General features: G+C 37.5%; 1 protein-coding gene across 4 annotated transcripts; it reads right to left on the reverse strand.

The window, feature by feature from the left end:
• LOC109049432 (putative E3 ubiquitin-protein ligase UNKL) lies at positions 1-27,185 on the reverse strand. 4 transcript variants are annotated; one of them, XM_042720046.1, is made up of 17 exons: positions 27,024-27,185; positions 25,870-26,079; positions 22,742-22,918; positions 21,238-21,371; positions 20,964-21,099; positions 20,382-20,499; positions 20,207-20,291; positions 18,937-19,103; positions 18,339-18,527; positions 17,686-17,748; positions 16,590-16,767; positions 15,792-15,884; positions 15,459-15,692; positions 15,184-15,380; positions 13,800-14,057; positions 2,035-2,122; positions 1-23 (listed from the first exon to the last, which is right to left on the reverse strand). In XM_042720046.1, the coding sequence occupies exons 1-17, from the start codon at positions 27,086-27,088 to the stop codon at positions 16-18; spliced, it is 2,400 nt and encodes a 799-aa protein (XP_042575980.1). In that variant the 5' UTR covers positions 27,089-27,185; the 3' UTR covers positions 1-15. The 4 variants fall into 4 exon arrangements, with proteins under 4 accessions (XP_042575980.1, XP_042575979.1, XP_042575978.1 ...); XM_042720045.1 differs by lacking the exon at positions 1-23 and having other exon boundaries at positions 1,985-2,122; XM_042720044.1 differs by lacking the exons at positions 1-23; positions 2,035-2,122 and adding an exon at positions 8,495-13,593.

Raw genomic sequence — 27,185 nt, forward strand, 5'->3', positions numbered from 1 at the left:
AGGTGACTCTAATCCTCAGCTTCCTGTGGGTAACAAAACAGAAGAATCACTGAATGAAAAAGTGCTGCATAAAATAGAATGCAAATGTACCTTTGGATCAAAAAGCAAACAAGACTGACTGGATAGAGACCCAATTCTGTCTTGTTTGATCACTGACAGTAAGTTAAGTTGTATTTAATCAGATTTTTACACTAGAGCTATTCAGTAAAGCCATGTAACGAATTATCTCAACAGCCTCTTGATGTCTGGGATCTTGACCAAGTCCTTCAGACTCTACAGCAACAAAAACCTCTTGTCGAGCCAATTCAATGTGATATATGTGAAGGTTGGATTGTAGACACTGTTTTACTCATTCGGGGTGCATATGTTTTAGATAAACATTGTTTTGTTTTGTTGTTGTTGTCACATGCAATGACAGTGAAATGCGTGGAAATGATTTAATGAAGCAGCTGGTTGCTTTTTGTGAAAATCAAGTAAATGAGATGTTAATAAAGACAAATGTTTCATCTATGAAAACTTATAATATACAATAATCCTCCCTCAGGTACAGTCATATTATACTATATTACTATTGTGCCAAATTACATTCAGATAACATTCAAAAGTTCTTTCTTTCTTTCGAATGAAATTAATACTTTTGTTCAGCAAGGACCCATTAAACTGATAATAAATGACAGTAAAGATGTTTACAATGTTACAAAAGATTTCTATTTTAAATAAGGATCATGTGACACTGAAGACTGGAATAATGATGCTGAAAAATTCAGCTTCGCATCACAGGAATAAATTGCATTTTAAAACATATTCAAATATAACAGTTCAAACTGTAATAATATTATTTTACAATATTACTGTTTTTGCTGTATTTTTGATAAAATAAATGCAGCCCTTTGGAGCATTATTTGAAAAATCATAACCCAAACCTTTGAACAGTAGTGTATATTCTCATGTTTACAGATTCCTGTAATCCTGTCCTGCAGGTTAAATGTGTTTGTGATTTTCCCCAGATGTACTGGGAGACAGATGAATGAGTTTAAAGGGATCTCAGCACAATTATAACACAATCAAGACTCTCCTACCATATATACTGATTTGTGCAACAATGCATCAATCAAAACAATCGGTCATTAGCCAGAGTAACAGTGTCCTAAGTCCTGCACACCCGCACAACAAAACGAGCTCCATTAACAAGACGTCTAACACAGATACAAGAGCAAAATGACAGAAAAGGTAAGATATCACATAAATCTCTAATATCACATAAAACATCTATCCTAACATGAAAGATTAATTAAAAAATTCACAAGTTTTAAATATATGCTGAGAATAATAATAAATAATAATTAATACATTACACTCTGGAAAAAAATACATTTATATTCCAAATAATGAATGGCTGATAAAATGTACTCTCCTTTAAAAGCCATCACAACTTATAACCTCATTTATTTTTTTTTATTTCTAGAGAATTTTCTGGGAAGAGTTTATTACTCAAAAAAAAAAAAAAAAAAAAAAAAAAAAATTATGTTAGCAATGAGCTGGAGAAATCCACAAGATTTTGCTGAGGACAAGCAGAAAACCCTTCAGGGAAAAGTAGAAAGGAAAACCAGCTTCATGATTCTGAAACTAGCTGCAGTGAACCTGGTATTCAGCAGGTCAGTGTCTGCTGTTCTACTGTGAAATATGACCAACATAGACAGAGTACTCCATCTTCTCACATTCCAGCTGCTCAAAACAAGCAAAGGTACAAAGTATACTTACATTTTATTCATTTTCAGAACTTCATTTTCTTACAATTGTATGGATACAGAGAGCAACACAGTCATACAATCAGATTGCAGAAGGAACTGAAGTTCTTGCAAGCATTCAGACCTCAATATTCTGCTAATAACTTGGAGGAAGCTGCTGAGAGGACTGATATTCTCTATGAGCCTGTGAGTTATTGGCTGTTTATCTATAAAATAAGTTAATAAGATAAATTAAACCCTTTTAGAGTAACACTGCTCTACTCACTTCCCTTAGGAAGCATCCTACCTTCCTTCGGTGAACACTCTACCTCCAGATCTACAGATGAAGGAGTGTTTGCTGCTGACTGTGCCTTTATCCAGTCCTGGGGTGGTGGCTGGAAGAACGCAGAGAAAAACACAGGCAGTGGATTCAGTCTTAATCAAATCATGTTTACAATGCACTCGTAACATGGTTCATGTCTTTGGTGTGTCGGTTAGTTTGCACAGAAATACAGTAGTCTTTGGCAGTGGAAAATATTTGACATATTCTACTACATTTCATCTTTTTGTTAACTGCTCTGTGATAGACTGATCCCAAAACCTGTGGGAGAAAAGGCAACAAGCTTGATGCCCCTTTCTGGGTGGCTGGGCTGCAGCAGTTTTAGAAGGAAGATGGCTTGGCCTTGTACATCTGTGTCATGTCTCTTGAGGATGGTCAAACTGGCTGTAGAAATTCCAGGGTGGGTTCTCCACATGTTCATATGCCTTTATTAAATATTTTGCTAATTTAATAATGCTTTCAGCTACTAGTGAAAGTGGCTTTTGCAGATTCCCCACTAAAAAGCACAGAAAATGTTGAAAAAACAACAACAACAACCATTATGTAAATAAAATAGTCTTAATAGACTAATATTTAAGTTTCTATTTGAATATTTTTGCTTATAGATGAAGAAAGTGTAAAGCGAGGCGAGCATGTTTTACAGACGAGTTTGCAAGTTCTTTGCACAGACACCCTTGAAGACCGTTGCATTCTGGGTACCTCAGCTTAATCATTTGCTGGAGGAACAGGCTTATCCTACACATGTCTACTTGTCCTGTTCCTGCCTGGACTGCTTCATCTCTGTCAACCCAAATCGAGAAGTTTTATATGGCTTGTGCATCCATTATGTTTACTGTGATTGAGATGTTTTGATCCAAATCTTTAAAATACGTTGATTCAGGCTGTTGAAAAGGTTTTTAGTATGGCATTATACCTTTCAGTAAACAATTTCTTATCTTATGGGTTTTTTTTTTTTCTTCAGACAGCACTTGTTCAGATAGGCAGGGCACTGCTTCTTAACCTATTGGCAATGCATCACACACTTGAGCTTATGTGGAGATCAAGTCTAGATGTATGTGGTATCCACTTCTTCTATCTGCCCCAAGAGCTGCTGACAAACGCTGCAGGTACATCATCTCCCACCATAATTACACAACATGTATACAAATTGCATGGGTTAATACATGTCCTGTCTTCTAGTCAGCAAGTCAGTTATGCATGAAGGGGAGCATTTTCATCAGCCAGTGCTTATCATGGTTTTCCGGGGTCCTCACGCTAACTCAGTGTGGCAGGGTTATCACAGGGCCATCAGACCCCCAGCTGGCAAGGCGGACAGATTCAGCATCCATCAGTGCCCTGTACCATCACAGTCAAGACTACCCCTGCTCTACTCACCCCGTATTGCCAGCCTTGTGCATCTGCTTGAAAGTTGGGTGGTAGAATAGCAAAAAACAGCAATGTCAATGTTTGTATTCAAATGTATTGTGATACTTCCCAAATTAGGTCATTGTTCACTCACACTCATTGTACGATTGTCTTCAAATACAAAATACCAAGAAGATATACAAAGAACCTTTCAACTGCTTTTGTTCACTTTATTAAAGTCAATGAGAGCCAAACAAGCATGAAATTAAGCCATAAAATTCAAACAGGTATGTTCTAAGCCTTTTGAAGTGACAGTCACTTTGTATGATGAACAGATTGAAATGTAAGCCTTTATTCACTCTCAAATCAAAAACAATCAATGGATTAAACCAAATATAGTTTTAAATGTATAATTCATCATCCATCTTATTTTGTGTTTCATAGAATAAAAGTCATACAAGTTTGGAACAACGTGTAAATGATGACTAATTTTAAATACTAGCTATTCCTTTGAGCTACCTGCTGACTCTGTTTACAGGATCCAGGCTTCTGGTGACAGAGGAGTCAATTGTTCCCATCTTCAAGGTGACGACTATTGAAAATAAAGCTATGTTATAATAGTTTCTAACATCTTATAAGCCAAACTTTCTACCCCTTTGCCCCCATACAGCGGATATATTTCTCCTTGTGTCTGCTATGGTTGGACCACACTGTTACAGCTATATACAATCTGCATGTGCAAAAACAGGCTTCAGTCTATTGGTTCTCCGAAGAGTGCAGATCTCCAGGAAGCAAGCTCAAACTCTGGGACTCAGCGCAAAGCAGGTGAATAAACCCAACACTGTGCCTGTATATGTACAGAAATGTATTGAAACTGAGAGTGGAGCACTACCATGACATTGATGCTGATTGCATTTGTCTGGAAATGCTGTCTGTCTCCGTTAAGTAGCAGCGTTCTGTCATGCTCCTACAGTGTTTCTGGCTGGAGAACAATGAGCTGTCCTCTCATTGCCTGGTGCTGCTCATGAGGAGAGAAAGTGCTGTTAAACTGCTCCAGACTTGCAATAGGTAGAGCATCTGGATAGCATACATCGTGCCTACCACTTACTGTATGTGAAGCTGTACTGAGGTGCTCCAAACATTAAGTGTCCTGTGTCTTTGCCTGAAGAAGGTCTGATGAATGAGCTTTCTGCACAAGGCTTTATTGGATCAATCCCTTCAAGATTCACAGATGTTCTGGGTCCACATGGCTGCTTTCACACTGTTCCCTACTCTAAAAACCACCACAATGTTCTGGGTAAATACATTACTTTGCATTTTCATGATTTTTCCACTTACCATCTGATCATTTTTGACATTTATAGGCCCTATGATATGTCCTACAGGTGGGCTCATGTGGACAGTGCTGAAGTGTACTCACATGATCTTGTCCAAACACATATGCTTCTTGTTCAGATGCAGAGCAGGTGGTGGTTCTCACACTGACTGGTCAAAACATTGTCGAGAAAGAAATGGAGTTTCCTCATAAGGTTTTCAAGGGAGATACAGCAGATGCCTAAACAGAGGTTTACAATCCTGCTCCTGGAGTGCCACCTTCCAGCAGCTTTTGGCTCTGAATGAACTAATCAAGCTCTTCAGGATTACTAGAAACAACCAGGCAGGTGTATTGGAGTTGAACTCTTTATGAAAGTGGTCCTCCAAGAACAGGATAGAGCATTCCTGACCTGAAACTATACCTTCACAAATATACCTGTATTCTTGGTTGAGTAAACCACTGTTACACAACCAAATCTACCTTGTCTTGTACAAACAGTACAAGAGGGATCTGAGCTGCTGGCACTAAAGTGGGAGCCCACGCTGTCTCAGCAGCAGGCACAAGAGTTGAGTCCTTTGAGATCGGAGATAAAGAGTGGCAGAAGAGTGTACAGAGCTTGACATCCACTCCTGCCCTGGTCGTGGCTCTGAGGAGAATGAGGGCATACATAGACTTTTATCACAAAATTACCCAGGAAACCTGCATGTATTGACATCCCCCACACCTGAGAGAGCTTTCAGACAGACCTGCCTCTTCTTCTCTGAGGCAGGATTGGTCCCTGGTGAGGATTTGAATAGATAATACCAATTTTGTAAAGATGACCCCTAAGTGCTTTGCTTAATATAAAACCCCATCGTTTTCAGATCACACTAGTTGTCCATTATTGAAATTCTTACCGCCTCATCACATTGACACTCCTGGTATATGTACAGATCCAAGCCAAAGTACCCCCACCATGCGGTCTGGGAACTGACTGTCAATCTCTAACTACCCTCAGGTTACAGAAGTCAGTCGCTTTACAGTTACATAGCAGTGGGTAAGTGATGTCTTCTCAGAACAAAAAAAAAAAAAAGTGAAAGTGACGTGACATTCAGCCAAGTATGGTGACCCATACTCAGAATTTGTGCTCTGCATTTAACCCATCCGAAGTGCACACACACAGAGCAGTGAACACACACACACACTGTGAACACACACCCGGAGCAGTGGGCAGCCATTTTATGCTGCGGCGCCCGGGGAGCAGTTGGGGGTTCAGTGCCTTGCTCAAGGGCACCTAAGTCATGGTATTGAGGGTGGAGAGAGCGCTGTACATTCACTCCCCCCACCCACAATTCCTGCCGGCCCGAGACTCGAACTCACAAACCTTCGATTGGGAGTCCGACTCTCTAACCATTAGGCCACGACTTCTCTGAACATGTTCTTCTCTGAGCTGTCTTTCATGGCCTTTTCTCTTAACTTCCTCCCTCTGTACTCTACAGGCCCAGAGCCACTTTAGACTCTAGCCCTGTTCAAGCCTGGAGCCTGGAGCCACAGCTTTGGTAAAATTCTCACCGTAATCAAACAGAACGGATATACTCTAGTGGGCTTACGTGTGCTTCTGCTGGACTCGAGCGTGGCAAATGCACTGATACATCCACCAGAGCAACAGGTCACTCTGTCCTCCTCTTTCTAAATATCCAAAAAAGAACAAATAATCACAGTCTAGAGTCTTGTGTAAAAAAATTAATAAATAATAATAATAATAAAAATACATTTTAGTATACTTAAAAAAAAAGTGCAAACTGAATGTAATGTTTTCAGACACTTTATGTACAAATAAATGTACTTTTTAAAGCATGACAAAATATCACTAAATATTTATTAAAGATTTCAAATGTACATTAAAGTAAAACAATTAAGTACACTTTTTTTCTACTTTACAAGGGAATATATCTATTTACATTTACTAAAAATATAGCTCCGCTTGAGTGTGTAAGAAACCATTTGTCTTGTGCTTATTTAATATCCAGGATCCCACTGAGGAGCTGGAGTTGAAGTACTTGAGCTCGGGCCCTTCGCTGGCTTTGGGTTTATTGAGAGTGAATGCAGTAAAGAGGCTGCTGCAGCTGATGGGCCCTGAAGATCCTGATGAAGCCCGTACTATAGATCAGACACTACGGAGGGCCCAGTATGGCTCTGACAGGCTGCATAATGAGATCTATGGTCAGCGCTCTGACAAAAATAATCAAATCTTAAAAAAAAAAAAAAAAAAAAAATTCTGCTTACTGATATTATGTGTACGTTCTTGTACAGGATCTCCCTCTTATCAGAAGGCTGTAGAAGACATAAAACTGGTATTTCCAGAGGGTGAGCACTGCAGCGAAACTTCAGTTATGAGACATGAGAAGGTATTGTAACCTGTCGTTCATTCCCCTAAATGTTTGTGCTTATATTGGTGTTATAGTCAAACATCTGTCTTATTTCAGATACCCTGCTTGCATTCCAATCCTAAAGTTAGTTTGGACTGTTAACAGCTGCACACACCTGCACACCCAAAAACAAGTTTTCTTCAGGATTCGGTCAAATCAAGGCCTAATTCTCCTACTTCTTCGCCCCGCTATCAACACATCAGAAAACTGAGCCAATGACACAAACATAAACCAAAACTTGTTGATGTTTTACTAGCTCCAAGCGACCTTTGTAATGAGGATGGGAACCGTTGTTATTTGTTTGTGTTTTGGTGCCAGTAGGGCCTTTGGTCAGCAGTGCTCTTTGTCAGACCACCTGCCTGCTGATACCTTCCAACCTCCTGCGGCAGAATCAGCCTCCTCTGTACTCACAGCTCCTGCAGTGGCTGCTCAGGACAGGCTGCCACCTGGTGGCTGGAAGCCTCTGCACACCAGATGAGAAACAAAGGCGGCATATATCCGAGTTACTGAGGTCCTCTGCTGGTGAAGCACTTCAGTGTGAGGGCCCCTGTCTTATCATTGCTGTGCAAGCAGACAATGCCATCACATGTTTCAATATCATTCTCTAGAGGTACAAGCCAAGCTGAAATGGAAGTAAAAGGTCACAGCAGTCTGTAGTTCAAAGCATATGTAACTCTAATCTGTTTGTCTTCTTCTGCAGCATTTACAGGGAGAGACCGGACCTAAAGAGAGTTACAATGAAACGTTTTACCCAAACTCTGAAAGAAAGGTGAGTCTACAATGACATTTTTTAATACTCTCTCTCTCTCAAAAAAAAAAAAACAAATAAAAATAATGGTTGCAAAATGGTGTTTTGCTGTGATGTCCTAGAACCATTTTTGGTTCCCTAAAGAACCAAAAGAACCAGTTCTTAGTGTGAAAAACATTTTATTAATCTAAAGAACCTTTCACTTTTGTGTAATAAAAGGTTTCCATGACCCATCAATGCCAATAAATGATCTTTATTTGTGTACTTTACTTTTCTGTATCCGCAGACAGTTAAATTGCTGTTACCTTTTTGATGATCTCTGTCTTGACAGTCATCCCTGCAAGGTACCATCATAACCAGGAGTTATTCTATTATAGGTACCTAGTGCTAAATATTGAGCTTTTTATATTTTCACATGAATGTGATTACAGACATTACTGGCATGTTTTCACACTGAAATGAAAAGACTGTCTTAATATCACTAGTGCCCATAAACAATTTTTAGTAACATATTAACTCAAGAACAGTCATATTGTATTCCTTAAATTGATTCTAACTTAACAAAAAAGTGAGGAAGGGAGGGAAAGAAGATGACAAAACACTTGAGGCAGGTTAAAGATCAAAAATTATTTAATTCCCAAGATGACAAAAATAATTCCATGAATTCTGTAAACCATTGCATAACTGCTGTAGTGTAGACAAGTGTTAACAATTTTAAAATGATACACTACAAGAGAAAGATTATGCATTATAAATAATACCATCTTAAGTAATTCTAGTGATGAAAAACCTCTCTGGCCATCAAAACGTACAACTATTCCATAAAGAAGCCTCCATAACTTAAACACAGAACTCCCAGTAAAATGGTTTAAGGTCTTGTGTTGACAACACATACACAAAGTATTATACTGACAGCAAATTGTATAGTATTTCAACACTAATTAGAATATAAGCCGTTCTATATATTGATGCATACTGTACCAAAATAAGGGATATGTTTCTTCCTTGCAATATAAATGATTTCCTCATTTTGACTTTTGAGCTAATAAATCTGTGAGTTGCAGTTTCCTTTGAAAATTGGACATCTCTCTCTATTCTACAGTTCTCCTGTAAAACCCTGAGAAAAACACATCTCATATTTCCATCAAATTGTAAATATGGATAAATACACAAACTTGAAAACTGCAATTGTGTTTAACTTATAAATTTATTTGTAATGTATCGCAATTCACAAAACTAGTGCTACATCATTATAGATTAATTGTTCTCTATGTTATTCCAGTGACCCATTTTATATGTAATTTGAATGGTACATTCAATATTCAGGGATTTAATGTTCGATTAACCGTAACATGAATTATATGGAACAGTAGTTCCAAAATTCTGGCTATTTTTTTTTTTTTTTTTATCATTATTTTAGCCTCTTACAAAAGTGTACTATTGTAATAGTTTTTTTCTTCCTGGCTGGTCTGCTAAATTTAACCAGTTTCATAAGTAATATGTATATACAAGATTGCATAAATCCTTAGGTTCAATAAATCACACTACTGAACAAAATTAGAAAAACAAACAAATAAATCAATGAAAAATCCACAAGAATGCAAAAAGAAAGCAATGATTATTTCCACTGCAGAGCATTATGGTAAAATGTCCAATACATTAATTTACACATTGCTAAACAAAAGAGTCCTTGGTGCTTCTTGAATTACAGATGCCAGGTCTTACATCAACATTAAATGGTCATTTTTGTTAAAGATTACAGTTGGTATTAAAATGGCTGATGCAGACAGGGGTCTTTTTGTGTGTAAGATCATGCTGTGGTTTAGATTTACGTGACTAAATAATTACTATCTGCCCTTTTGTACAGAAAATCACTGTTAAGCAAACCATTAACAGAAATTCAGTTGGAAGCCCAAACTCGAAATGACTAGGTTTTACATAAATTCCGCTTTAATTCTGTCATACTTCATGAACTGCTACTTCAAACACACCCTCGGTAAAGAATACAATTGCAAAACACCTTAACTGTTACTCTGACACTGTGTACATGCATCATCATGCCGACTTTTCAACATCAATACATGTTTCTTCATCAGAATAATAATCACTTATTACTCAAACTGAAATGGTCAACTGAAAAGGCATGGCAGAGTAGTTTTTTTTAATTATTCTGTAAAAAGTGTGTGACGGGCCTCTCGTGCATTGAGAAATACAGATTAAAATATCTCAAGGCACTAAAATTCGTCTCATTTCCTAAACTGAAATTTGTTCAGTCAAAAATACTTTCAATGTGTTATTATTAAAGGCACAAATTTGTTCCGAAGAGAGTTGATCCTTACAAGACTTAACAATATTATCAAGCAGAATGACTGATTGGAAATCAGACATTTAAGTGCAAGCCTGTTTTTCTTTTTTTAATTATTTTATAAATGTTTTTTTTTTCTTTTTCTTATTTATTACTATAACAGGCAAACGTAACTAGGCCAAAAAGTGAGGTTTAAGGCTAGGAAATGTAGATACTTGAACAGTTTTCATAAATGTAACCCACTGTCTGTCTCAGCCATTTCAACTAGCATGAACAAGGGACCCATTTTACATCACAATCAAATATGTTCTACACAGCCATGGTAGACAACATCTGACAACACAATAATAGACTTCAAGATTTATAAAAATAAAAATAAAAATAAAAACAAAAGTTAGAAGATTTCTTATTCCATATCTAAATTCTTCAGATCCCAACTAAACAGACAGAAAAACAAACACCAGTCAAATGGAAACTAAAGAAAGCACCTTACGGGCCGAGTACTCTTTTAAATTCCTGACAGCATACAAGTAGTGCACAACAACTAATGTTTCAAAACTGATTTTTAGAATTTTACGAACAAGTACTAGTAGTATAAAAAGAAATAATATATACTTCAAATAAGCACTAATCCATATGGCCACATAAGAATATTAACACAAATATTCATTCATTACTAAGACATTCCTTCAATTCAATACTATGTTTTTGTTTTCACTGAGAAATTGTAACACAATCTTTGTATTCAGTTTATAAAGAATTGTGATTCATTAGGATTTTTTTTTTTTTTTTGAATGCACATATTATGTAAATAAGGTACTAGATTTGGTCATATTCCTAACTATTTTCTCAGAATGTTATAATGAAAATGCAGTTATAACATCGAAGAGAGAACAAAGAATAGTAAAGGTCTTTGGTAGAAACTACAAAAATGGGCATTCAGTCCATTAATATCGTCAGCAAAAGCAGTTGGCATAATTGTCCCGTCAAATGAAACATTGAAAAACTGACATAGTAATTGTACACCACTTCAGTTGAACTTTGAAACAAGTATAAACTACAATACCACTTTGGTTCATTTGAGTAAAGTCCACATTTGATTTTGATTTGACCGCACTCTTCGCTTGAGAAATAAATGTCATGTGAAATCCCAAACATTTCTACCGCATTTTATAGTTCAACAAAACCCTACGTTATGGACCAATGACCAAACAATGGAACCAATCCCTCAACAAACTCTTGAACACTTGAGTGCTGGAAACGTCACAATATCCCGAGCTGCTTTGATCCGTTTCAACCTATCTATGTCGCCCATCGTACGGAAAAGAACACGTCTTTGCTAATTAGACTAGAAAAGATAAGCACAAAGTCAATGCGTTTAAAGCATTGCACAAAAATATTTCCGAATACTCGACTGTGATGCCTGACCAACAACTGGATACGTCTGCTCAACACAAACACATTTGGCAGTGTGATCCAGAGCTTCAGCTGGTTAACAAAAGTTACACACTGACACACAAATCAGTCAAGAACATCAGCTACATACAGACCTTGTGGATTAAGATACAAACACAAGAAAGAAAGCAGAGAGAAATCAGATATATACACACACAGACACACACTGTCTTCGCCTTGTGAAGCTGAAATAAAATACGAGGGTCTGGACAGTTAGATCCTCAGTAACCATCCCTTTTGAAGTAAACGGTTTATCCCGATTTCGAAAGACAAAAAGAACTTGCACCTTTGCGTACCTGATTTACCGCACAAACTCATTGCTGTAAATACGAAAGGAACAAGAAAAAAAAAAAGTTTCAGATAACACAGTAGCAGGTCATTTCAATTAGATTACCTAAGCACATTACACTGTCGAATTTGGATACGAAAAACACCAATGATTTCTGTCTGTAAACACTACAGAGCTCTACAATTCTACACATTTCAATAAACAGAAATGTACTAAGCCAGTTTCGTTTTTGCAATCGAAGAAACACACGCATTTCCTGATTTGAATATCCCTACACATTTAAATCAAGGATGATTCAACATTTCTAAGGATAATGAAGCTGCACCCAAAAAGCACCATCGTTATTGAAGGAAAAGGATCGATTCTTCAGCTGAACCTCAGACCAGGGTGAAGTCTCTCGGAAATACTTTAGTACTGAATTGGGCCGCTAAACGCTGCGATAATACGGTACTACTGAAAAAATACATACTTTGCAGAAGCTATGGGGTTTCTACTACAATCCTAAACTCTTCACAGATGCTTCAAATGTTTTTAAGGCAAGGCACTTAAGAGGGAGTGGCCAGGAATCAGATATATGTTCTAACATATCTGAAAGGCTGAAGTCCAAAAAAATAAAAAATAAATAAAAAATACTGTGTCGCTGAGGACTTCAGAACACATGTGCTCATCTAACAACTACATAATGTATATCTAAATACTCACTATAAGACGGAGAAATCCATTTACTAAATGCCTTAGCATACAGTATGTGCCTTACTGATATTACAGCTGCTGGTTATGCCTAAAACGCATTCAAAGTTTGCACTTATTTGATTGAAAAATTTAAGTAACAATGAAAGTAATAATAACTACTATTTAGTACTATTTTATATGAAAACTAACAAGATATATACACTATACCATGATTTAACAGTAAGAAAAATGAAATATTCTATTATGTTTTTCACAGTACACACAAAAGCTTCATACTTTAGCGTATTTGGGAAAAAATATAAATCTAAGAAAAAAAAAAAGAAAAAAAAAAAAAAAAACTACAAAGCAGCTTAAAGCAAATTTTCTTAAAAAAAAAAAAAAAAACCCTCAGACAAATTTCCATGTCAACAAAGTGCTTTTAACAAGAAACGAATCCTCTTCACACAGCTAGTAGCAATAATGGCGTCGGGCCGATGATTTTGTTGCTAACAGTCAAATCAGGGCTAACCGACTATAAATGCCAAAAGCAATAACCAAGGGGAAAAATTTTTAATGCTTTATGAAAATGGATAATCTAGCTTGTACAAAACAGATATTGCATTTAAGTACTTGATTTGTATCAGTCAAACACCACTTATTAGATTCTAATAAAACTAATCAATTGAATCACTATATGAAATACTGAAACACAAAAAAAATGCTATTTAGAAATTGTAAGCATAATAATAATAATAATAATAATAATTATAATTATATGTATTAGTAGTTCTTCAAAGGGCTAAATCATTAAATAGTACCTTGGATAGCTGTACATCACCACTTCAATATTTTCGTCTTACAGTAAGGACATTCCATTTTACTAGACGCACATTTCTGACAAAGTACATAATGTTGGCAAGGCTGCAGGACAAAGGAACGATCATGCTTTTGGCAAACTATACATTTCTTTGACTGAAGCTGATATATTACCTGTGTTGAGAAAAAGAAGAGTTAACATCAGTCACACTTTGACAGATTCAATGCAGTGCGTCATGCATGACTGACTGACTCGTGTGGATGTTAAACCTTGTTGCCTACTCTTCCTCTTACTTGACGAGAAGAGTGTGACGGTCTACTTAGAGTGTGTGTAAATGTGACATGGTGACGTATGCGTGTTGGGACCTGGTCCTTCTTACCCCGTCAATGAGGTCTAGGTCAGAGCGCAGCTGGCTCTGGATGGAGCGGAGCTTTGGCAGGGGGAGCTGGTCCAGCTCGCCGTAGCTGCGCAGGAGGGGCGTGTTGGGGGAGCGACACAAAACGTCAAAGTCTCCCTGCAGTTCCTTCAGCTTGCGTTCGGTGTCCTCCCGCTTCTGCTCCGCCAGCTGCCGCTCCGCCTCTGCCGATTTAGCTTGCTCCTTCGCTTCGTGAGCGTCTTTCTGCCATGCTTCACAGGCCTGTGAGAGATGCGTTTTAATAAGACGTTTCATCTGATGATAATAACTAAACTGACACCTTCTGGTTTCAAAGCTAAAGAACATTAGAGTGCTGCAGGGATGATCTATCTTTGTAGGCCAAAACCTAGAAGTGAGTTAGCATTTTTGCACTTCCAGATCCTTCCTAAAGTCGAGGTGTTTTTTTAATTAAATGCCTGCAATAAGGTTTGAGGGTAAATGGCATATATTTTCACGTTTTGTTGCACAAAATAAAAAACATATTTAATAGTGGTCGACCAATATATTGCCAAGGACGATATATCGGCCAATATTTGGCATTTTTCAAATATCAACATCGGCCAATAAGCTTTTCTGCTTGGCACCGTCCACTATATCCTGAAATGGTCTCTATTTCTTTTAGAGTAAAGAAACGAATAAAAAAAGACACAAACATCTTGGATGACATAGGGGTGAGTAAATTTACAAGAAATTTTAATTCTGAGGTGAAATAATCCTTTAAAAATTAAGTTGCTAACAGGTGGCTAAATGGGACAAGAGAGGTTATCTGGGACATTAAATGTCATCACACCAAATAGGTAAACTCATCTATTTACTAGTGCACTTTCACAGCCTCACTGCGTTTATAATCACACCCTTGCAACCTATTCTAACTCAAAACTTTCAGAGAAAATGACTTAGAAACTTGGCAAAGTGGTAGTAATGTTGAACTCATGCAACCATAGTGTAGTTCATTTATAGTCAACATTTATCCTTTTAGGCTCCAAAATTAATAGAAGTTGTGTTCATTTGTGAAGATTACCATGATGAAGTATGTGTAAGAATCATAAACTTCGGCTGGCCACATATCTTAATTTCCACAATAATGGAAATGGAAAAATCCTATTGGCTTTTTGTTGAGAGAACCAGAGTGATGCCTACAAAAACACATCATCACCACAGCACTCTATAGCTTGAAGTGTCACTGCAAGATAACAGCTTCGATAAGCACAGTAAAGCAGTGCCAGCCTCTGTCTTCTATGATAAAACTAGGCATGAATCTCTCAGAGATGACCTACAGGACAAACTAAATGGCTTCTAAGCATCACTCATCTCATAAGACCCGTAAAAGCAAGCCTGCACATCTGACCTGCTTGACTTGGTGCCAGGCCTCCTCCCATTGCTTTATCTTGCGCTTGGCTTCATCCAGTTCTCGGAGGAGCCGGCCGATGTCTGCACTGCTGGAGCCGACCGTGCTGGAACTAAGGCTACTGAACACTGGAGACGGGCTGGGAGAGAAGCTGCCACTCATAAAGTCCCATATTCCCCCCGCTCCGCCATTCAGACCTAAGACAAAACATCATATCAACTTAAATATTCACAAGACTGCAATCGTGATATGACGTTTGGGAAAATAATTCCCACCTAAGGAGTTCTGCATAGACGTTGATGTTCCTAGAAGGCCGTGCTCGGTTTTAACAGGTGGTGCCTGTGGCTGGCTCTGCTGGGAGGCCATTCCAGTGAGGAGAGACTGGGACAGGGATTGAGACAGAGAGCTGAGCGGGGAGGCAGAGAGAGATGACGAGGAATGCAGAGAGGAAGACCGAGCCAGAGAGCCAGGAATATTGACAGGAGCAGAGCCTCCTAATAACCTCTGTCCTATGGGAAGAAACAGTTTGAACATTAACTACAGTGCATCCTGTACCTTATACAAGACACCACACTCCGAAATCAGCAGCTACAACAATTAAGTCTTACTTGTTAAACCAAGGCCATTGTTGTCTTGGTCCTCTAGCTCTTTGTCAAGGGAGGCAACATTGATGTCACTAAAATTCAGGTCAAGTGCAGATCCTAAGAGCGAGAAAAGTCGTCTGCGATTTAGTGTCTTTGCAAAGTGGATATAAAACACAAGCTACTTAGAGAGACAATATTACACAAAGCTCCCAATTCATTCAAACAATTAAAAAAAAAAATTCTATACTTCTACTTCTGTGTATAGTGCATTTTTTTAATTTTCTGTTTTTCTTATATTGGTGTTATATTCCATCTCTACTGTGTTATTTCTTTGTATGTCTGCACTATCATGTATGTTTGCATTATGTACTTTCTTCTGCACTGGAAGCTCCTGTCGTCAAGTCAAATTCCTTGTGTGTGTAAACATACTTTGTAATAAAGCTCTTACTGACTTGATGTTTTGTTAATCTTGCAGTGATTACAAGGCTTGATAATTCAGTTATTCATCCTGCAGCATACAATTCATATCCACTCACAGTCTATAATAACCATACATCAAAGGCTGCTTCTGGGCAATAGTCATATATTTAAGTTACATTAGCATTAAGGCAAAAGCACTTACCATCCATTTAGTCGTGTGAGTCACTGCTGCTGCTGCTGCTGAGTTTTAGTGGACTCACTGACTTATGGCAAATTCATTACCACAAATACAGCTTCCACTTCACTAAACGCTCTGCATTTAACTGCACTGCCTTATCTGGGCTGAGTCGGTCTCATGTACTTTTACTCTTAGCTCTGAGATGAAAGCGCTGCAGGGCTTACCTATTACTGACTCCACAGTATTGCTGCCTGGATAGAAAGGCGTGGCTTTTGCATTCATGGTTGATAAAGTGGTGGGTGACGAGCTGTCAGATCCGATACTGGAGGCCAAGCTGGATGTGATGCTTGATGTTATGCTGGACGCGAGTGGGTTCACTACTGAGAACACATTGCCATGAGCCTGTGAAAGGAAGCAATGGCACACGAGTCAAAGTCAAATAATAAGATCCACAATAAGAGGAGGAAACGTTTAAAAATCTAATTTAAAACTCAAGTGACAAGATCTTAGAAATCAACTGTTCGTGTTGATGTTACTTTCATAAAGTTTTGAAAAACTTTAGGCATAATGAAAAATGTTTTTCCAAATATTACAGCACTGTGTAGCAGTTTTGTTATTTAAATATTTTTTTTCTTTTTTTTAAGAAATTAAAGTATTTAATAACACTTTTTTTTCTTGATTATGATTTCAGGACAGTTGTATTACCAACTGTTGACATTTCTACCTTTATGGCCCCCAAAAGTATCCAAAGGAATTATAAATCAAATAAAAAAAATTATAATTTAATGAATCTGAATGTGTTTTCCACTGTTATTTTAGTATCATTTAAATATACTATTATAGTACTTTTTAATATTTTGAGTTGGCTTTTAATTTTATTTTACATTTTTATTTTATTATTAAAGTTTTAGCAATTTTGTTATGTGCTTTTGTCATTTTATTTTTAAGTTTCAGTAATGTTAGTACCCTATTTTCCAGAATATAAGTTATATATTACAAAGCGAATAATATAATGTAATTAATGTCAAGTACACAAAATAAGCACAAAGTGCGCACATTTGGATTTGTGCCAAATGAGAGAGGCATGTGAGCCCAACTTTTTTAGTAAAGCACATTTCCCACATGCCAATAGTTACAACATTGCATCAAATAATGTTGTTTAATAATATACAGTATATATGTAACGTTATATGATTTCTTGGAAATGAGGATGAAAACATGGAATGTTACATGATCCAATGCTCCAGTCACTTTATGTCTTATACAATCCTTATTTGTAAGGTTGTAAAATGCGTGAACGTGAGGACTAGGTTGCTTTACCTGTTTGTCTTGGTCCATTAACTTTTGATTATTTTCCCCAGACAGGCTCTTCTGGTTCTTTGCCTGAAATCAGATAATACATCCTATCATGTGACCTGATGTTGTTAAGGCAACCAGGGCTGCTATTATATTGGGAATTGCTACCTGCTCAGAAAAAAAAACAAACAAAAAAAAAACCTTACAACGCCCTTTAAAGTTGTTTGTGACAGTATAACAGAGCGTGCTTCGTTTTTGGTATTTTATGATTACCACAACGTGGTTATGTGGCCTCTGGGTGTTGTTCTCTGATCACTGCAACACTAAAATTATTTCTAAACTTAGCGCATGAATGATAAATAAAAAAAAAAATCATGTGTAATGCATTTCAAAGCAGACAATGTTGCCACACCCTCAATCTCAAAGACTGAAGTGAAGCTTTTCAACAACAACAACCGAGTACTGACAACTAAAGACAAGTAGCTTTCATTTGGCAACAAACCACCACCAAAAAAAAAAAAAAAAAAAAAAAAAAAAAAACACAAGCGAAAAGTGGTGAGAACAAATGAAATGACCCAAAGGCAAAGAAATCAAAGTGAAAGCTTGCAGTTTGTGTCATGCCTGCAGGCCTGCAGGAGGTCTCTTTAGTAAGGGCTAGAGAAAACGACCATGTGTACCTGATCCTCTCGTTCAAAACCCGGAGCTTTGGGATAGTTAGACGTCGGAGAGGAAACACTGGACGTGGTGGACTCTGAACAAAAGCTACCATTAGTAAAGCATTTTGGCCTGCTGATGGGTCCAACTGGGGACAAAGAACTGTTGCTCCCTGAGCCTGGTGTTACAGTTGGACTATTAGTGCATGATACCTAAAGAAGAAAGCACAAATCAGCTTAAAAAAATTTGGTTTTGGAGCCAAATAGGTGATGTTTCTTTGTTGATTAGGTAGATCCAAACGTGAGAGGATTTGGCGCACAATAACAGAGAAAAAAATTGCTCAATCAAGCCTTATTTTTGGTCAAATGTCAATCAAGAAGGATTTGAGTATAAAGGCCTGATTTGAATTTGAGGTAATCTCCCTTTTCAACACAGACTGCAATAAACAAAAAAAGAGTGCAAAGCCAACCAAAGTCAATAAAATGAAACACTGCAGAAATGAAGAGAAAAACAGCAGCTCTAGCCACAGAACAATCAACTGCTTCTTAAATTAAGGACATTTCTCTACCCCAGATGTAAGACAGACGAAGGACAGGTGTGAGAAGGTGAATGCAAACATACGTTTCCTGTCTGGCCGTTGTTACTGCCGCTGCTGCTGATGGAAATCGCGTTGCCGCTCCACTCGCTGACTGGACACTCTGGATACTGAGGCGAGCCCAGCTTGGACTGAGAACCCGACTGCATTGCTGTGAGCAACGTGCTCATGGTCTCCTCTGTGGAAGGAATTCCTTCATACACACACACACACATAAATAGTCATTAGAGTCATGAACTTTGGCCTGCACGATTTGATGAGGGGAATCCAATTGCGATTTGATATTTAAAGGAGACTATAAAAAAAAGAAGCTCCAGGTTTGCTTTTGTAACTATTATTATTATTATAATAATACAAAATGGTTTAATTAATTTCATTATTGTCCATGAGGAGGCTATGCCATTTTACTTATCCATGGCACATGTATTTTGGTTCAAACATATGTCATTCAGTTTGCATTATTTAACCCATGTTTATTATTTATTTATTAATTTAAGTATTTATTTATTTATTTATTTTAAATAAAGAAAGCTGGTCATAGGAGTGTAAAATTAATTTTAAACCTTAAGGTTAGGGTTTGGGTATACGTTTCATTTATGTTGAAGGACATGGCTTTTAATGGCAAGACTTTTTGTGACCAGTCTCTCATAAATTATTTAAAACTTTGGATTTAGATTTATCAGCCAAAATGTTGGTTATCGGCTATCAAATGTAAAGAATTAGTGTTATCAGCATCGGCCAAAATTTTCATATCAGTGCATCCCTACTTTATAATACTAATTATTTTATTTTACAGTACGATGGTAAAACTGCTAAGTTTCTTTACCATTAAATTGTCTTCATTTTGTCACTTTTTAAAAAGTTTTATTTTTGCAGAAAACCAAAGTTAGCTTCTCTTTTGTTCATAACATCCAGTTCATAAGAGCTTCTCATTACAAGTTTAGGAAGATGATTGGCTCATGTTGCGTTCCCAAATACACATTACGAGCAAAGCAAACTAAGAGCAGATGAAGAGATGAGTTTGTGTTGAGCAGCATTTACTGTGAATCAAGCCGCTGCCAGACACGTAAAAAAACAGATTATAAGCTGTTCGCGTGAAAAAGAACAAGTGCTGTTGTTCACTCTGAAACATACAGTGCGTGTATTTACTGCATTAAATCACAGCCTTTGAGTTTTTATATATTGCCATATCATGATTAGGGTTTCATTTTGAGTATTCTTATAGCCATATATGAACTCAATGCAGGTATTTAACTTCAACACATTGCAATCAATCATCATTATAAACATGCTTACTTTCTACATGTGCAAAAGCACAGAATGGACCCCTTGGACAGTATCCAGTTTGCCTCATGTCGTTGCATTTTGTTGATTTGTAAATTGAAACAAAGACAGAAGTTGGACAGATGATGAAAATAAAGTTAGAAGTCAATCACTCAAGTGCAGTGTTGTAAAGGTGTGTCGGTCTCACCTCTGGGTGGAACTGTTGTTCGGTGCGAGAGTGGCAGTACTGGCAGCTGTCCCCACTCTCACACTTGGAGGGCTCGCCCCATTCATCGCCATGCTTTACACTCGGGCAGGGCGTCGACCTGCCAACACATCCAACAGCAGGGATTAAGTTGTATGTTTAAAATAAAATAGTGATGCACTGAAATGAAACCAACATTCTTTTCTTTTCTTTTTGGATATGACCAACCAATATAACAAATAATAAGCACCAAAAATATCTACAAATGAAGACTTCAGATGCAAAAGTCCATCTGAGAATTTGCCTTTATATGAGCATTTTTATCAGGCTCCTATGAAAATAACATTGGACATTTTTGAAAATAAGACATTCGATAACTGACTAATAACCTTTTCTTTGCCATTAAAGTGAAATTACTGAACCTAAATGAAGAAGACTGATAAAAATGCTCATTTAAAAGAGAAAAAAAACTCCCACATATTCCCACATAACATCACTTCCACTCCCAAATGTGTTTAGGTGTCACAGTGAGTCAACTTCCGCTTTATTTGGGAATATTTGCAATCTGGAGTGTTTCCATCTCACCTGTATTTGAACTTTCTGGGATTTCTTCTCCTATCTCTGCTGTTGTGATAGTGGGGACAGGCATAGCCCTGCCTGCATAGACGTGGAGGCTTGGTGCACTGCTCGGTTTTATAGTTGGCCAAAACAAAATTGGTGTCTGCAGAAAAGGGAAACAGAAACTGAAGATAAGTTGACCTGACTATCATTTTTGTAACTGTTACTACTGAAGGCTTTATCAACCTCTTTTTATTTCTCTTATACTGGTCTTGCATAAGCGTGGGAGGGTTTGTGTCACCTTGCCAGCGTGGGTCCTCATTCAAGGTCTTCTCAATCATGGCCTGGCTGGCCAGCACACCCGGCTGCAGGTCAGGAATTCCCTCCCCAGATCCCAGCTGGCCGTTCTGCAGAGCTTCTTGTGCCTGGATCTCTCTGTAAACATACTTACGCAGGTCAGCCCACACATTCAACAGGACCAACACCAACCCCCAACGGTAGATGTAAAAAAAAAAAAAAAAAAAAAAAAACAAGGCCGCTCTCGATGTAACTGCTTTTTCCACATACACGTTGCTAGGCAACTGCTGAGATGGCATATTTCTTTTTATTTAATCTCTAGTAAGCCACATTTCCAGGCCAGAATCAAACCGTTCGCGGCTGTGTTGTGCAGACTGCTCGTCAATGCAGGCGTAGCTGATGTCATTAGTAAAACAACAAATATGCTATATATTTGCAAATGAGGTTAAGCACCCTCTTATAAGCGCACTGACTGCTCTCTTATGAACTGAATACATATGTAAATACCCACGGTGTTAATCAGCTGAGAACTTGTGCTGCCACAAATGCGTTTTGCAACCGAAAGCAACTGATATAACAAAACAATGTCTAGTGCAAACTGCTGTTATTTTGGAATTCACCGTTTTCACGTGAGTTGGGGGCTGGGAATCCTGGCAGAACTCCCCCCATCGCTGAAAAACAGGAATTTGAGTGCCACAAGCCAAAGAACTTCCTTTCCTACTCATGCCCTTTAGTGTAAGTTTCCCTTGTACTCAAAGAAATGCAAATAGTCCTCTCAACTATGTACATTAAATTATTAAAAACTCTACCATTCAGTAACCACTTAAGAATTGTTAATGTTTTTTTTTTTTTAAGTCTTCACTTAAAGTCACCTGGAATTTATTTGACCAAAAAAAAAAAAAAAAACTTGGAAAAACAGTTATGTTGTGAAATATTATCACAATTTAATATAGCCGTTTTCTATTGTAATCAACTTTAAAATGTACATTTCTGTGATGGCAAAGCTGAATTTTCAGCATCATTGCTCCAGTCTTCAGAGTCACATAATCCTTCAGAAATCATGCTAATGTGCTGATTTGCTGCTCAAGAAACATTTCTGATTATTGTCAATGTAGAAAATGCTTAATATTTCAAGCAGTAACATTATAAATGTTCCTAAAAATCTAAGCATTGTAACATAATAAAAGTCTTTACTTCAACTTTTGATAAACTCAATGCATCCTTGATAAAGAAAAGCATTAACATTATTATATTACACACTATTATTAACATATTGGCTTTGTTTTTAGTGCTTATAAAGCACATATTCTGCATAATACTCTATATCTGTAATCCTACTCAATGACTAACCTTACTACCTTACCAACTATTAATAAGCAGCAAATTAGGAGTTTATTGAGGCAAAATCATAGTTAATAGTTTGTTAATGTGACCATTTTATATTAATCACACTAATTCAACAATGTGTGTCCCTTTGGTAAAGACACAGAGAGATGAAAAAACACTACCTTATGTCATAAACTGGTGGCCGTAGGTCGTGTGGTCCATGAGCGAAGGCGCAGTGGAGGCCGTTCTTCACACAATGGCCACGAGCATCTGTCTCATGGATGCAGGTGCCGGTCTTGTAGTAGCGTAAATGGTACTTGCGCTCTGTGTCACCGGTGGTCCGGTGTAAATAAGGGCAACTGCGGAGAGAAAAGCCCCAGTGTTGCTCATCAGTAAACATGCTCAATGAAAGGAATACATTTTGATGTGTTCATTGAAATCAAATGACTAAATATTTCACAAACATGTAACGGTCAGTGCATTTTTCTGTGAACAACAAAGTGAACGTAATGCAAAGAACTAAAAATAAATGTAAAACAACAACAATGTCCTTCCCAATGAGTTCTCTCTTTGGAAAGCTTTATTTCGAAATACTGAGGCATGAGTCTTGTGTCACTGACTGTTTACTGCACTGCCTGAAGCCACAGAAAATAGAAAAAAGACGTTGGACACAAAACACTATTGCTTTTTGTTGTGACAAAATAACAATCATACTGGAAGTTAGCGCTGCACTTACCTGTCTGACAACTATTTCTAATATAACACAATATGACTGAGTGTCAGTGTGATATACAAGAGGCAGACAACAAATGTTTTGATTTCTTTATGCTTAAAAAAATAAAAAATAAAAAAAATAAAAAAATCAACATTGCTGTACAAGAACTCATTTTATTCGTATATATAGTGCTTCATGTATTATTCCCACAAACAACGAGCAAACGAAGTAATCTTGCAAACATATGTTAAAAAAAACATCAACAAATATACTAATACAGTTCTGGCTACTTAAATATACTGTTAAACACAGCATGTAAAATAAAAAAGACATACAAAGACATCAAGGGCAAGAAGCATCAATGTCATGGCAAATGCTGAGCTTTCACAACTTTAAAACAGTCAAACACTTGTGAAATACTACCCGGCTGGAAGTTAGTTTGCAAGATATAATGGCAGACAGTATACATACGTAGTGTAAAGGAGAATAATGTCTCTATGAAATTATGAAATATTATTAGTGCATGCTTGGTGTTGTAAGCACTAAATAAATAATTTTCAGCCACCTGCACTTTTAAATTCAAAATGTATATTTAAACTTGATTGAAACTCGGTGCAATAAGAAGTATGCATGCTGATACATGATAACATACTGAAAACGATGAGATTAAGAGAAACAGGCATTTATAAGAAGAAATCGGTTTGATTTTTAAGAAAGGATTTAAGGCGCACAGAAAACGGGGCTGTGACGATCCGAACAGCTCCCTGGAAGAGAGCAGATTTATACTGAAAATGCTACATACCCAATAATCTTCTCAAATATAGCAACTGCATCTTGTTCAGGTAGCAACAGTAACTATGGCAACAGCAATGATGTCATCACAGGACGGCTGCTACTGGATGAATGAACGTGTGATCTGTGCCTATACTGAAACTATGTGACATAAGCTTCATCGTCGGGGAGACTCGGCAGAGACGCAGGACAAACCATTAAGAGTTATATAATAATAAAAACATTTACATTCAGTCATTTAGCAGATGCTTTTATCCAAAACAATAATCATAATTCATTATCCTTCAGTTAAGGGATAGGTACAGAAAATAAATAAACATTTTTGTCTAACTAAAATATACTTTTTTTTATTTAATGTCATATAGATGTTATAATGCAAAAGCCACTGCACTTATGTAAGGTATGAAATATATGGCTATATGAATGAGATGAGAAAAATCATATAATATCTGTGGGTCCTCTATTAATAAATAGGTGTAAAATTACATTAAAAAATACACAGAATATATTGTGAATCAACAATAAAAAAGAATTATACAATGATTAGCGTTGTACAATCATTAGTAAAAGAAAAAAAATCATTAAAAATAAATTGCAGATATAATCTATATACAATCAAAATGCTGACCTGATGTTTCATAGGATAATATATTCATTTCTCAGTGAGATCAGAAACATCACGTGACATCATACTACAGCATTCCCAAAATCTGAACAAAGTTGCCATGCCACTATTTATGGTTGGAGTGCCAAAACAATCTTATGGGAAAAACTTGGAAAGAATTCACATGACACCTGACTAACAGTTATGTCACGTGGACGCTACAGTAATTATGATCCATTTATAGAGGCTTTGAACTGTGCTGTTGCACAATTCCAGCAAAACTAGCTGTTTAAATACGATTTAAAGAATATGAAACTAACATAAGCTAAACTACAGACGAACAGCACATATTTAAACAACCATTGTAAATATTCATACTGGTATTGGGATGAATCAAGCATTAACTTCTATCTTGAGCACAGTGTTTTCACTGATTGCCAAAGAATTAACAGAGAACAAAATATACAGCTTGGACATGATTAGACATGACTGAGTCTGAATATCCTCCGAACTATAACGTGCTTTGTAAACACATGAGTTTTTATGAAGCGAGGGCAGGTAAACAATGTAACAGCAGTGAGCCAATCAGAAAAGCGTACGTGCAGAGGAGACCCAATCAGAAGGCAGAGAACAGGGGGCGTGTCTTTAGGCTCACTAAGGAAGGCAACAAACACGACTCTCCACCACCAGCCTTCTGACCTTAACTTCCAAACCGAAGATGCACATTTCTGCTTGACACACAGGGCACACTGGAAACTGAGAGACGAGTCACCAGGCAAAAGTGGAAGTGAAACCCGAGAAATACAATCCCCGTGAACAGCAAAAGATTACAGGAGAAAGCGATATATCTCACGAGGGAGTAAAACATTAACATAAAGTAAACACTGTAGTGAATTTACCAGGCATCAGTCTGCTACACTTTATACTTTACAAAGAGGGCGTGTGCTACAGACGAGTCAAAAACACTACAGCATGCTCACGATTACTAAAAAAAAAATAAATGGCAAAATCTGATTCACAAAACGCATGCATTTCCAAAAGAACTGTTTTGTGATATATATTATAATTATTAAAACAATCTTCGTTTCAAGCAATACAAACATTGCCTAAGCAAAATAAACATGACTGCGTGCACCGGCGCGAAAACATGATAAATGACTTCTCAACTGCAGTGTAAACAAAACAAAAACGTTACTTACTCGTCTCCATCGGGACATATCCCTGTTGTTTCATCATACTTCGTGCAATATACATCTGGGCTGTAATTAAAAGTCCCCTCTCTTCTTCGTATGGGTCTCCGTCTTCGCTGATTTAGAAAATGCCAGTGGAAACACGTAAAGGGTCTGTGCTGTGTGCATTTGTGCTGCAAAAACAGCGGGCACTGCTCGGTCCTGAACTCCTTCAAATATCTAGAATTAAAACGGGAAAAGAGCACGGTCAAAAGCTTTATAATCAACTACCTCCATGACAAAAAAATAAATAAATAAAAAACTACACTCGAGTGATGTATAAACAAATCAGTTTTGACAGATTAAAACGCAGAAATGTCCAACTACGTTCAAAGTTTGGAGCTGCGGTGGCTGTTTACACTGCGTAGTTTCTTATACGCTAACCTTTCCATTCCCCAACAAAATAGCCCTTGATGAATAGTTTATGTTATAAACACCGTTTTCAGCAACTGTAAATATATAATGTTCACTTTACGTGTTTATAAACATCTAAATGGGAACGGAATGTGTTTAATTGTTTTAGAAATCCACTGCATCAACTGTAGCCACTGTGAGCTATTTATCAAGGCTCTCCGATACAACATTAGAAGCTTACGCCAAGTACTCCGCGATTAGCGTACAAAGTTACGCAAAATCTTCGACGTACCTTCCATTCGAACCAACGGAGCGTACGGCGGGAAAAGAGCGTAGAGTAGAAACACGGGCCGAAGAAGGAGGCGGATGCAGCTAACAAACCAGCCTGCTAGCTACATCTAGCGAGCGTCTCGACTCGCTCGTCTTGCTGCAGTGCAATGTACATGTCTTCAGGCTTTTACAAAAGCAGCCTTTGAGCAAACAAGCGAAGAGCACTTTCTTAAGTTTTTAAAGACACGCAAAGCGGCTAAAGCTTTGGTACAGGAAACAATGCAATATTTAGAGCAGACGAAATTGTTGATTTCGATAACATTGATACGTGAGAGCCGCGTGTATTCGGAGGAATTTACAAAAGGAAAAGCACCATTTTAAAACGCACAGAGGGGAGGAAGCAGCACGCGTTACAAATACAAATCCGACAGTCGACTATCAAACAGTCATCGCCTTCCGCTAAAACGTATTTTAGTCCGTTTAATGTTTACTTTACTTACGAATAGTGGGTTGGTTTCTCGGTTTGAGGAGAAGCGCTCGCCGCCGTTTTCGAAACCGACGGCATTTTCAGTCAAAACAATAATAGCGCGTGCGCGGGCACCCTCTCGTCTACTCATGCTCTCGCGCGCCGCTGCACGGCCAATATGAGCAACTGGCGGGAC

Source organism: Cyprinus carpio, chromosome B3, assembly GCF_018340385.1.
Source record: "Cyprinus carpio isolate SPL01 chromosome B3, ASM1834038v1, whole genome shotgun sequence".
Classification (NCBI taxonomy): Eukaryota; Metazoa; Chordata; class Actinopteri; order Cypriniformes; family Cyprinidae; genus Cyprinus; species Cyprinus carpio.

Excerpts from the sequence above, each read along its gene's own strand:
- LOC109049432 (XM_042720044.1), bottom strand. The coding sequence starts at position 27,088 with ATGCCGTCGGTTTCGAAAACGGCGGCGAGCGCTTCTCCTCAAACCGAG. Across the intron at positions 20,292-20,381 it reads AACAACAGTTCCACCCAGAG|ATTTACAAATCAACAAAATG; the intron begins GTGAGACCGACA and ends GTCTTTGTTTCA. Across the intron at positions 14,058-15,183 it reads CCTGGCACCAAGTCAAGCAG|GCCTGTGAAGCATGGCAGAA; the intron begins GTCAGATGTGCA and ends CATCTCTCACAG.